General features: G+C 39.9%; 1 protein-coding gene across 5 annotated transcripts in view; it reads left to right on the top strand.

The window, feature by feature from the left end:
- RABGAP1L (RAB GTPase activating protein 1 like) overlaps window positions 1–10,930 on the top strand; it is a 452,085-nt gene extending 441,155 nt beyond the window's left edge. Inside the window, exons 20-24 of one of the 5 annotated variants that reach the window (XM_025196731.1) lie at window positions 2,780–2,884; window positions 5,466–5,549; window positions 6,144–6,215; window positions 7,694–7,891; window positions 9,327–10,930. In XM_025196731.1, the coding sequence (XP_025052516.1) occupies window positions 2,780–2,884; window positions 5,466–5,549; window positions 6,144–6,215; window positions 7,694–7,891; window positions 9,327–9,482 (615 nt within the window). In that variant the 3' untranslated portion in view covers window positions 9,483–10,930. The remainder of the gene's footprint in view (window positions 1–2,779; window positions 2,885–5,465; window positions 5,550–6,143; window positions 6,216–7,693; window positions 7,892–9,326) is intronic. The other 4 variants (XM_006017708.3, XM_025196732.1, XM_006017711.3 and 1 more) reach the window with 4 other exon arrangements.
- Window positions 10,931–12,630: the final 1,700 nt, after the last annotated feature.

Below are 12,630 nucleotides of genomic sequence, written 5' to 3'. Positions count from 1 at the left end.
GAGGAGAGACTAGAGAAACTGGATCTATTCAGCTTCCGCAAGAGAAGGTTGAGAGGCGACCTTGTGGCTGCCTATAAGTTCATCACGGGGGCACAGAAGGGAATTGGTGAGTATTTATTCACCAAGGCGCCCCCAGGGGTTACAAGAAATAATGGCCACAAGCTAGCAGAGAGCAGATTTAGACTGGACATTAGGAAGAACTTCTTCACAGTTAGAGTGGCCAAGGTCTGGAACGGGCTCCCAAGGGATGTGGTGCTCTCCCCTACCCTGGGGGTCTTCAAGAGGAGATTAGATGAGTATCTAGCTGGGGTCATCTAGACCCAGCACTCTTTCCTGCTTATGCAGGGGGTCGGACTCGCTGATCTATTGAGGTCCCTTCCGACCCTAACGTCTATGAATCTATGAATCAGTTACTTAGGTTTCTGCTTTTATGCAGAAAGTAAGACTGAGTGGCATCTTAGAGACAAACTGGATTGGAAAGGCATGAGCTAGGTAACCATTCTTATTAGATGCCACAATGAAGCCTAAGGTGTTTATTTCAGAGGATAAGGGTTTCTTAGGAGATGTTGGCACTACTAGGCAGGTTTCACAGGATTACCCACAAAACTAAGGGTGCTGTCCATCTGCACAGCAATACTTCATGTAATATTCTGATAATTCCTTTTACAGATGAACTTTTAAAAATAATTCATAGGGGACAATTTTAACTTTCTTACTTACAGCGATCAACCCTGTATACCCACAAAATCAATGGGATTTTGTGGGGTAAACTGCATCTTAGCTTAAGCAAGGGTATCTGAATTTGGCTTTCAGTGGTTATGAGTCTGTTGTCCATATCTAGTATGGAAACTATACCTATATATATAGTATATAGGTATATTATATATACCTCTCTCATATAATAATACTGTCCATGCCACACTGCTGCTATCATGTTTCAGTTTGCAGATTACTTTTTAAAAAATCCAAATCTGCTGTTTGGTGCTCATGTGGCTCTAAGAGCCTGAGCCATGCTAGTGGGGGGAAAATAGGTGGGGAATAAGAATATAAGAAATGCCATACTGGGTCAGACAAGGAGTCCATCTAGCCCAGTAGCAGAAGTCAATGCTATACAAGGAGAATATCAAACTGGATATCTCTATAGAGTTCTCTACTTAGCTGTGGCTGCAGGCATTATGCTATGGATGCCTTGTGGGACACTGAGAGGTGCTTGCCCCCAGCAGCAGTCACAGTTCACACACAACTTTTTTCCCTTCTGTCTCCAAAGCAAGTATTTTCTGCCTTGCCCCTCAGTGCTCTCCCATATATATAGCAGTCTCCTCTGTGGGAGGTCTAAGGATTGAAGTAACTCCTTGTCCCCTCTTACCAGCAATTCACCCACATAGGGGCACTTACCCTTTTTTAGATAAATGCTCCATTACTTCCCTGTAAAAACTGGTATCAAATACCAGTGATGGTACTAGGAGGACTAGTACCTGGGATTGATATTCAGATAGTTTTCTCAAAGAACATATTGAACCATGCAGATCTAAGATCTTATACTGTGATTTTTATTAAATAAGTCAGGTCACCTTTAAGATCCATTATTCCAGCCTTAATACCCCCAGCCTTTCCTTTCAGTACTTCCTCCCTTGGACATTCTTCTGTGCTACCTTCTATGCATGAAACAACTTACCATGCCTTCTGCCTTCCCCTCATTCATATTCTTGGTAGAGATCTTCCACGCACACATAGTAATGCCTCTGGTTAATAACCAAAAGCAGAATGGCAAAGCAGCGAGCCACTATGCCAGCAGTCATGGAAAAGCAATGTGCAGGTTCAAGTAATCATGTTCTAATGCTTTTCCTACCCTTTTTCAGCTAATGAGTTATTTTTTGACTCTGCCCACTGCCTGCTCCATCAACATATTTATTGAAGTGAATGGGTTGCATGAATATTTAGTTACCAAGCAGGAAAGTCAGCTAGCCAGCTGATTGATCTTAAACCCTGATGAAACATCTGCTTCACTGGAAACAGTTAGGCCAACAAGGAGCGCTTGCAGAACCAAGACATTTGCACTGCACTAACCCATCATGCTTGGCGCTTCAAATGGGGAAGTAAATTCATACTCCTAATAGACATGGACTATCTGGCTTCTCTAATAAGTAGTATTTCTCTTGTAGTATTTAACTGAACAGTTTTAAATAACTCTTTTCTGCCATGTACTGTGGTCTGAACACTGAGTTTTGCTATAGAAGCAAGACTTTACTCTTTCAAACTCAATCTCTCTTGAAGTGTAAGCATCTTCTCCCATTTAATATGTGAAAATTGAAGCCTGGAGAAATGGAACTGGTTGCCTGACACTGCTTATGACCATAGTCCATTAAACCATGCTGCTTGTAATTGAAATTGCTCTCTGCATTCACTTACCAAACATCAGAAATGTACAACATGCCCATATATATAGGAAGAGCCACAAACATGATTCAGGATCCTTAATCACCCTTAACATACCCTGGCATATTCTTTGGTACTCTAATAGGAACAGCCATACCTAGTCTTTTGCACAGCTGCTGAAACACAGTGCAAGAACCTAGTGAGCAGCTATTTAAAATATATTTGTTCTTTAAAAAGAAATGATGCTGAGAACATAATAGACGGATAAAGTATCTGAGAGCATGAGGCAGCAGTTGCATCCAGACTCTCATTCTATAACAACTGTGGCCTATATCTTGACACAGTTGTACTGTCTGTACATGAGAGAGGCAGTTTTCTTTAGCTCACCTCTTCTACTTCTTAGGCTGAAGACAAAGCAGATGTTCTGAACAAGGAGCTTCTCCTGACCAAACAGAAGTTAGTGGAAACTGAAGAGGAGAAGCGGAAGCAGGAAGAGGAAACTGCTCAGGTAAAACATGTTTGAGCTTTCCCACCTTCTCAATACACATGTGAACACCAAGAATTTGAGGTTCCATAACAAAGCAGAAATGTATAAAACATTTCTTAAAGCCCTACAAAGGATTCCTTTAAATTGAAGTGAGAATAAAAAATTGCTCAAGTAGAAAAATTCTCTATTGCCTAGTGTTTTCCCTGTCAGGTTGAAGCTCTGAGGGGTCCATTTCCTTACCTAACATTATAGTGACCATCCTTTTCACTTTCATGACACAACAGACACCTACCCTAGACAGCATAATTAGACCCTATTTAGTACCTAAAAAGGAGCTGGAATGATTGCTTATGCATAAATTGCCATACAGAATCCAGCTGCTGGTTGCCTTCTCAGTACTCCCAGAATCTAGAATAGGTTTTCCCTACCTGGGCCTCACCTGATGTTAGTTTGCAGAATGTTTTATGTGCATGTGTGAGGTTGCAGACATGGTATTTTACATCCTGAACAATGACTTCTGTGTGCTTTGATAGCAAAAGTCCCTTTTATCTCAGAGTGGTTTTTACAGCTTGCGATTAGGCTTATTTGCATCGTTGCTTAACAGGACACTCTCAGTTCACACATAATAAAGGTTTCATGCATCATCACTTCAGGTACTCTAAAACTGAGTCCCATGATCAGTCTCATCTATGCTTGAGCTGTGCTATGCCTGGCAAGGGAGGCCTTTGTTTACATTGAAAAGTCTTTTTAGATTTTATAATACTGCACAGTAGAGTGGGGAATTAGTGGTTTTGTAATGCACTGGCACGTGGAGAGTCAGAACTGTGGGAGGTCACTGTGATAATGCTAGGATGTTTATTTCTTTTTACTCGGGACAAGCTATTTGAATAAGTGGAGGTAGGATTATCCAAGTGTTAAACTATGTTGAGCTGTATTTAATAGGCTAGTTTATATTTACCAGAACAGGATCAGGCATTTAATATAGGTGGAGGCACACTTACTCTATAGCACAACTTTCCAGTAAAGGATATGTGCTAATCATGTGACAAATGGGGGGGACCTAAACTGCTGGCAGACTTTAAGGTAAATGCGCAATTGTGATCTGAAGAATTTTATGCCCCACCCCCAGAGCTGTGTGACTTGCCATGCTAAATGTGCTTGCCAGATGGTCATGGCAAGTCATTCAGTTTTGGGGGTGGGCCATAAAATTCCTTAGATCCCAGTCACATGGCTGCCAGCTGCCAGCATAGATTCATAGATGTTAGGGTCGGAAGGGACCTCAATAGATCATCGAGTCCAACTCCCTGCATATGCCGTTCCAGACCTTGGCCACTCTAACTGTGAAGAAGTTCTTCCTAATGTCCAATCTAAATCTGTTGCCTGCTAGCTTGTGGCCATTATTTCTTGTAACCCCTGGGGGCGCCTTGGTGAATAAATACTCACCAATTCCCTTCTGTGCCCCCGTGATGAACTTAGAGCCCTGCATCAGGAGCCTGCAGGGGAGTGGGGAGCTCCCAGCTGCCCGTGCCCTGCTCCTCAACTGTTGCGTCCATGGGCATTTCCACAGGCCCTGGATGTTACCTGCATGCCCACTTTTTTAAAGTTGTGGGTTACTGTAAGCTCAACTTTGCAGAGTCTCATAGTGCTCTGCACCTTAAAGCAGGTGTGAAGCTGGTAGCCAGATGCCCCCAAAAGTGACAAGTGGGGAGTGAGGAGCTCCCAGCTCCCCAGCTGGTGCTTACAGAGGACAGGAAGAAAGGCTTCCTAATTTCTGGGTCCTGGCACTCAGGTAACTTTAAAAAAGCATCTGCAGCTGGGCTGCAGCCATGCTTTTTAAATCTCTCTGGGCACTAAGACCCAGACCCTGGGGAACCTTTTCCCAGTATCTGGGTCCAAGCACCCAGGAGGTTTAACAAATGTAGCTGCATTTTTAAAAGTCCTCCTGTGCCAGGAATCATGGTGCAGAACACCGGGAGCTCCCAGCTGCCACTTCCACAAGTGCCACAGAAACAGGGCACACTGCTGGGGCTGCCAACTGCATGACCATGTTTTAAGGGTCCAGGACACACTGAGCCCAAGAATCCCTGATGTCAGACTAATGCTGTCCCTCCTGTCTGCCTCTGGGAGTTGGGCAGGGAGTGGCCGGGCCCAGGGCCCTCGGGTTGTCCCATGTCAGATTTGAGCATTGGGATTTATCATGGGTCAGCTCGAACATGCAGCATGTTCAATTTGAGGCATGATACAAATGTGCAACAGTTTTGTGGCTCATTAAATGATGTCCATGTTAGATGTGGAAATCTTTGTGGCTCATTTGCCATGTTGTCATGCCATAAATTGGCTTTAACTCCTTGGTGATCAACACTTTAATCAAGCCACAGATAGAACATGTGCCAGGCCCCAATACTGAGGTTAATAGTAAGTATCTGTATATTGAGAAAAACAGATTTTTAGAGGCTTTCAAATGCCAGACTTTCTCATGTGATGGGAACTGGTTGTGAAGAACTGTAGTAGTACTGTAGACGCAGCATACCTTCAAGAGAGAGCAGTATGATTACTCCCCAAAGCAACCCACTAATCTGATTTCTCTCCTTGAACTTCCTAGCTGAAGGAAGTCTTCCGGAAGCAGCTGGAGAAGGCAGAGTCTGAAATAAAGAAAACTACCGCCATTATTGCAGAATATAAACAAGTAATGTTCATATAGAAATTGTTTTTCATACATATTTCTTGTAAGCCATTTTAAGGTTCCCCCCACTCCTCTACCCCAGGCATACTGTACCTCTAGGGTTCTAGTCTCACTAGTCTTGCACATCTTGCTTCAGGCTTTCTGGAAGCATACTCTGGAGATGGTTGTAATTCTTCTTGCAGTTTTCCAACAGGAATCCCCTAGTTTCTGTGGCTAATCATTTATTTATTGGATTTATATGCCACCATTCCCAACAAAGGTTCAGGGTGGTTTTCATTACATCCATTATCCTGTTCTCAGCACACTGAAGTTGTAATTTCTGTCCTTCTCCTGCATGTGAGGCTGAACTGTGTAGTCCAGCTGCACCATTAAATTGACTAAATCAATCTGCACATTAAGGTTGTATCTTGAATACAACCATATCTTGCTATCACTAATGATGGATTTCCTATAAGAAAACAAATGTGCTGATTTTCTGCGGCAGTAGTTAAGTGAAGCCATAAGAGGTTCTAATAATAAATATTGCTGAAATGTACTGCAATAATTCATTTCTTAGCAAATTAAACTTTATTAAAAGATATGCTTTCTCTCCTTCAGATTTGTTCCCAGCTGAGTACTAGGCTGGAGAAACAACAGGCAGCAAGTAAAGATGAACTGGAGGTTGTGAAGGTGAGAATGAGGCCTCTTCATGTGAGATGTTATTAACTCAAATATTTCATTTTCTTTGTAGAACTGGCAAAAACTGTGAAGGAATGACGTTATATTTTCTAATAAAACATGAGGGAAAGGGTGCCCTTTGTAGGAGACTGACCTTCATCTCCATTTTGCACAGCTGAAGGATGGGGATGGAGAAACAAGAACAGCTTGAAGTTACCTCTGTATCCTGTAAATTCTGAGCTGCCCATGGTGTAATTTAGGCAGACCAGAGAACTGCTTTTGTTTACAGTGGTCCCACCTAGGCTTCTTAGAGTATCTGTATCAATACTTCTCCCATCCTCAGTGTGCCCTCAGGACTCCAAGGGGACTTGCATAGAGCAACCTATGACTGTTCTGTGCAGTGTTCACACTTTTGTACTTTCACCTGGTCAAGGGACTTCTACAACCTGTTTATACCATCACAGCAATATGTGCAGCATTATAACAGAGAGAAGACTTCCTCCCTCTGCTTCTGTAGTTTTCCAGCTTTCTGAAAAATACATACATTGCTCTCTAGTGGCAAGTCTCTGTCTTGTGCTATGGTTATAAATATTTTACTGCTTAGTATATCATGTTAAACCAGATATTTTACACATGCTTACAAGCAAGTGGCATTATCATGTACTATTAAAAAAGTGGTAATATTTCTGAAATAGGAATTTCATCCACTCTTATGGTTACTTCTGTAGTACTAAAAGTAGTTTCACAGGGATAAAGACTAGGCTTAATGTTCCACTATTATCTTTAAATAGTTCAATAAATAGTTTTGCTTGTTGACCATTGATTAAGTGTTGTGAAAGCCATGGAAAAATGACTATATTAGCAGCCACTGGTAGTTGCCTAACTCTTCAGATCAACATCATACACAATTTACTGTTGTATGGCAAAAGTTCTTTGTTCTTGGTACACCATATAAGAACCTAACACTTAATAGTGCAGTAGCAACCACTGTATCCAGAAGGGGTTCCCTGTTTCTAGGGACTAAGAAGAATCTGAGTGAGAATGGGTTTCTGAGCAGTGTCACATAGCTATAATTCTTTTCCAGGAGCTGCATTAACCTTAATTTTTGGTCAAGAGCTTCATTTCTATTTTAAAAAAGAAAAGAAAACTAGAGAAAAACTCTGAAATGAAATCTACTCTATTGAAACATGCTAATATTAATGCTGCAGAAATATTGCAAGTCTTGGCAACAAGAAAGTCTGCATGGGTTTCAACGTTCAGAGTGCTGAAAAAATACATAATTAAACAGCATCCTGAATGGATTATTAGGGGTTCTTATCCTGTTGTAGGAGCCCATGTCTGTGGTTCCATTAAGGCATGTCTAAGTGTGAAATGTCACATGCTTGATGGCTCCCTAATTACCATCAGAAAGGAAATCTGATATAAGTGCAGTTTGAGAAACAGAATACTTACTTGTAACACAACTAAAAATGGTTCTGTGCCTCTTCCAGAGTAAAGTGATGGCCTGCAAACACTGTAGTGAGATTTTCAGTAAGGAGGGGGCACTAAAGCTGCCTGCTGTAAGCAGAGAGAGCCAGGGAACAGAAGTGGATGATGAGAAGGATGCTCTTAAGAAACAGCTGAGGGAGATGGAGCTGGAACTGGCACAGACTAAACTGCAGCTTGTGGAAGCCAAGTGCAAAATTCAGGTATGTATAACTTCTAGTTTCCTACTGCAGAAAACTGGTATGTGTGGGGTTTGTTTTGGTTTTTTTTGCCATCCACAAAGATGCAGTGATTATATTAAGCCCTGTCTATCCTACAGCTGGATGGGGAATCCAGTTGCAAAAAACTCTCCCTGAGCTGGTCACATTCTGTAGTATAGATGATATTCTAATAGTGTTAATGATTCATAGAAACAGTTGCTCTAAAGGGTAATCTAAAGAGGTACAAGAGCTCTACACTTGAGTTTGATGTTATATAGGCCTAAAATTTCTTTAAATACATGGTGTCTCTTTTTAAAGACTGAACCTGGTTTTCTTGCATGTGCATGTAAAGGAGTTAAGAACTAGACAGTGATTAATGGGTTATGTGAAATATAGCACATTACATCTGTCCACAATGACTCCATGTGAAAAGGAAATCTAACCATAGCTGGTTCTTTGAAACTCTGGGCTCGAGTCATGGTATGCTCTTATTCTAGGACACAAGGGGAGACTTCTTATGTCTTTTCACTCTTGCACTGGAGTTGAATGTAGCCATCCTTGCATAAGACTTGGCTTTAAGGGAGGCATGAACATAATATAGAAGAGTACATACTGCATCCTCTTGAAGGTCAATAAGCCTTAAGGAATTTTGGGAAGGTTGAGACCCAGAACTTCTTTAAAATTCTGTTGGTGTACTACAGCTGTACACCATTCCCATTCAATGACATTCCAGCCTTTAGTAATTGAAACACATAGTATTCTGTTTTAGAAATATAACTTTTATTTATGGCCCCATTTTGCCCCATCTCTATCTGGAACACTCTCTTTTCTATTTAGCTTGTGGGGACTATGACTTGTAGCGGTAACCTCTGCCTCAGGTTGTGTTATCGTGTGGGGTATCTTCAACATTGTTTAGTAAGAAGTTTTGTCTGAGTAAGGCACCCTTAGACAGTATTCATCCTTCACTGGTTCAGATGTAGCATATGACAGCTCCTTCCTTTTATAATGTTATTCTGCTTTGCATTTTGACTTGTGTGCCATGATAATTTGGTGCTAACATCATCCTTTATCCAGTTTCAAACCTCATGAGCTCACTGTGTGTGTATTAGACACACACACTCACTCACTCACTCTTACCTGTACCTTTGCTACACCAGCCCATATCGCCAGTGAGAGTATCTTATGCCGACCTATAGTTGGACTTGACCAATATTTTTGTGAGCTCCAAGAACCATGAGGTGTTAATTTTCAGTCTCCTTTCCATGCTCTCAAAGAAAAAGGATTATAATTTGTTATAATATCTTCTGCCATTCAGCAAACTTTCTCTTCCCCTGCATGAATGTGGTGAGGGAAAGCTGGGTTAGAAGGACTGACTTTGAAGATGCCTTTCTGTAACAAATGGTTTTCTGATCTTACCTTGACTATTCTACTTCCTTAGGAGCTGGAGCATCAGAGAGGAGCCCTTATGAATGAAATCCAAGCTGCCAGAAACTCTTGGTTTAGCAAAACCCTGAACTCTATCAAAACAGCCACAGGCACACAGCCACCTCAGCAGCCTCAGCCATCGCAGCCACCCAAAGAAAGCAGTACATAGTTCCAGCCAGATCTCAGGCACAAGAGCACAAAGAACAACACAGTTGAACCCTGGAGGATTTTTTTTCACTGGTCTCTCCTCTTGGGGAAAGGCAGGAAGGCAGGCCTTGAAGTGAAATCCTTCAGTGTTTTTCATTCATTCTGGTGTGACCCTTTTCAAGGGGAAGTTAAAGAATCCTGTTTTATGTTGAATACCTGTTTCCCAGCTGCCTTGCTGAAAGCCACATTCTGATACCTTCATACTTTTACACTTTATTTTATATGCCTAAATGTTAAGATGGATAATAAATAATTCAAAACTAAGTCTTCAGTATATGCCTAATTATAATTATTCAAAATTATTTTTGTCTTGCATAAACCAGATTTTTTTTCCTTCTGGGGGAAGAGACAGAGGGCAGCATTAGAGTATTGAAACATAAATATCAAAGAAAGCACAGTGTAATGCCAGGCTGTACTCTGGTGTCTAGGATTGCTCATGCCATGGGATCATCTCAAAAGTTTGTAGCTGTGATTGCATCCCCAGAGAAGCACTTTCCCTATATTATCAAGCATAGGTCATAGGCTACAGCCAAGAAGATCTTCTGCACTTTTTGTTATAGCACAAGTGGTTATATAATCTTCCCTGGAAATAGTCTGTGTTGGATTACTTTTTTGCACAAATGCAAGGAGTGCAGGTCTTCCTGGTACTAAACAGCAGCTTTGTTTTACTTCTTGTTTTACAGCTGACTAGAACTTAAAAAAAAATGTTTTTGTTCCCTTCTTACTCTTTGCTGCTTTTACTACTCCAGAAATGATTCCTTGCATAAGAACAATGGTAAAACTATTCTTTTTCTTCCAAGTAGGTAAGAAACCTTACTTAGGTTTGATATTCTGCTTACCCTGTGCAACAGCAGGTGTTTTTTTGAGAGGAGTCGATGGAAGCATCTCCCTAAAACACAAGGCTTAAGCATTGAATTTGACACAGAACTGAAGGCATTGAATCAAAAAGTTTTTTTGCACAGGAAAATAAAACACCATGGAAAAAACATCTATTTGTTTTTTATGCTAGATTACAGAACACTTAAGTCACTGTGTATTTTTTTTTTAAGTGGAAAAATATTTAAATGGGAAACACAACCTAGACTTTTTCCATGGGGTAAACTTTTCTGATGATTCCAAGCCTGTCTGAAAATGCAGTTGTTTTATATCTCTAAGACAAAAGTGCAAAAGCATTTGTTATGTTTTTGATTGAACATAAACATGTTTATAAAAATATTTCGTGGAAAATTAACCTATTGCTTAAACTGATGGAAATATTTTTTGAATTATATTTAACATGTCTTTAAGAAAGTCTTGCAGGTAAATATCATTCCTGGACAAGAGGTTAGTTGTGTGTTAAGTTTCCCATGTTATAAAATTGTTTCTGGGACATTAGTCTTGTTTTGTTTTATTAAACTACGTAATGCAAATATCTTGTCAGATTTGTACAATAAAGTTTAATGATACTCATCTCATGTAGTACAAGTTTAACGTTTACCTGTGCCAAATGAGTCATTCTGAGAAGCAGTCAGCTGTTTCAAGTAGAGATCAAAAGACAGTCACTGTTTTCAGGCAGCAAGTGTCCAACAACTTGGTGACGTAGATTCTTCCTTCTAAGAACAGAGATGGATAAAAAGTTCCTCTAGTGATAGTAAATTATAAATTTACCCACAAGAACAGTGATTGTCTGAATGTTGTTACATAGTGAAATCAAACCAAGAGAGAGATCTGCGAATAGAACTGGTGTGTGTTTCTCCCATCAATTTATTGCTACTAATACCTATCAGAATACTCAAAGATCATGTTCCTATCCTGTAGAATCTCTAGTACCAAAATTGTTAATTCACTTGCCAGTACCATCTCATGCATAATTAAATTCTCTAGAAAGCTGGAGTTGATCATTATTAAATATACCTTACTAGCCTCCATGATAATTTCTGTACTGAACTACTTAAAAGTACCATGCTGATAGCCAGCATTATTGGTATCAAACCACCACCATTGTCCAACATTTCTCATTTATATTCTAATTCTTTAAGTTATGCCTGCAGTTTGATTTGTAATATTTTTCTGATGAAGCTCATAAATGCAATTCCAATCAGAAAAGTTACTAAAAATGGCACTCATTTTACCCAATGTAGCAGCTCTCCGTGGGTCTTCCAACTCAGATCTCTCTTGTCAAAAACATGTTTGCTCCCCATTAGCCATGATGAACTCTTAACAGCTTTAGGAGTAGAAGCTGGAAACTCATGTGCATTATATTAGCAATAAAAGGGCTGATGGCAGAATCTTCATTCCTGGTACTGTTAAAAGAGGTAGAATATAGTTTTAAGTCTTTTCTGTCTCTCTGAAGGTGAGTTTGTAGCATTGGCAATTAAAAGAGTAATATTTTGACCTAGAAATTGCAAATCTTGCTTGAAATTACTGGAAGAGAATAATCAAAATAACTTGATGTTATATCTGTGTCACTTTTTATGATGGTGACCTTGTTATATTGAATAAACACAAAGGGTTGATAAGATTGCAAAGTAGTAACAGGTGAGCAAAAAAATCCTACTTCTAACTTATAAATACAAGTAATTTAATATTGTAATAGTGATTTAAAATCTGGGTTTTATTTAGCCCTTTCGGTGCTGAATGACAGAACCAGGTACAGACAAGAGGAACATCGTATACTGGCTGACCTGTCTGGTAGCTTGATATTTGTTCAGGTTATAAAGTTTCCCACTGAAAAAGTGAAAGTCACACTAATGTGAATATGTTCAACTGGGACTGAAGTAGTCAACATAGCGCAAAGCCTTCAAGACAGCTGATAATTTTTTTAAGACTCAGTACTGCATGTCTGCACCCAACAGTTGTATAAGTTTGACTTCAGATTCATATGTAAGGAATAAGCATTATAGATTGTTTTCCCCTTTTATTAAGAATAAATTATTCTAAAATATGGCCTTCATTTTACATAGGGAAAAAAAGCTTTTGTAAAGAATATAGTTTGGTGCAGTTGTTGGGTACTAATCTCTTATAGGGATGCACAAGACAGAAAGAAAAAGAACTTGTTTTCACTTTAAACAGAAATTGTTTTTTATTAGGGGATAACACTTTACAAGATAAATAAGCAAGTTAGATAAGTT

This window comes from Alligator sinensis, unplaced genomic scaffold, assembly GCF_000455745.1.
Source record: "Alligator sinensis unplaced genomic scaffold, ASM45574v1 scaffold31_1, whole genome shotgun sequence".
Lineage (NCBI taxonomy): Eukaryota > Metazoa > Chordata > Crocodylia > Alligatoridae > Alligator > Alligator sinensis.
Note: the sequence above shows the minus strand (reverse complement) of the source record. Positions and strands in the feature narration are given on the sequence as shown.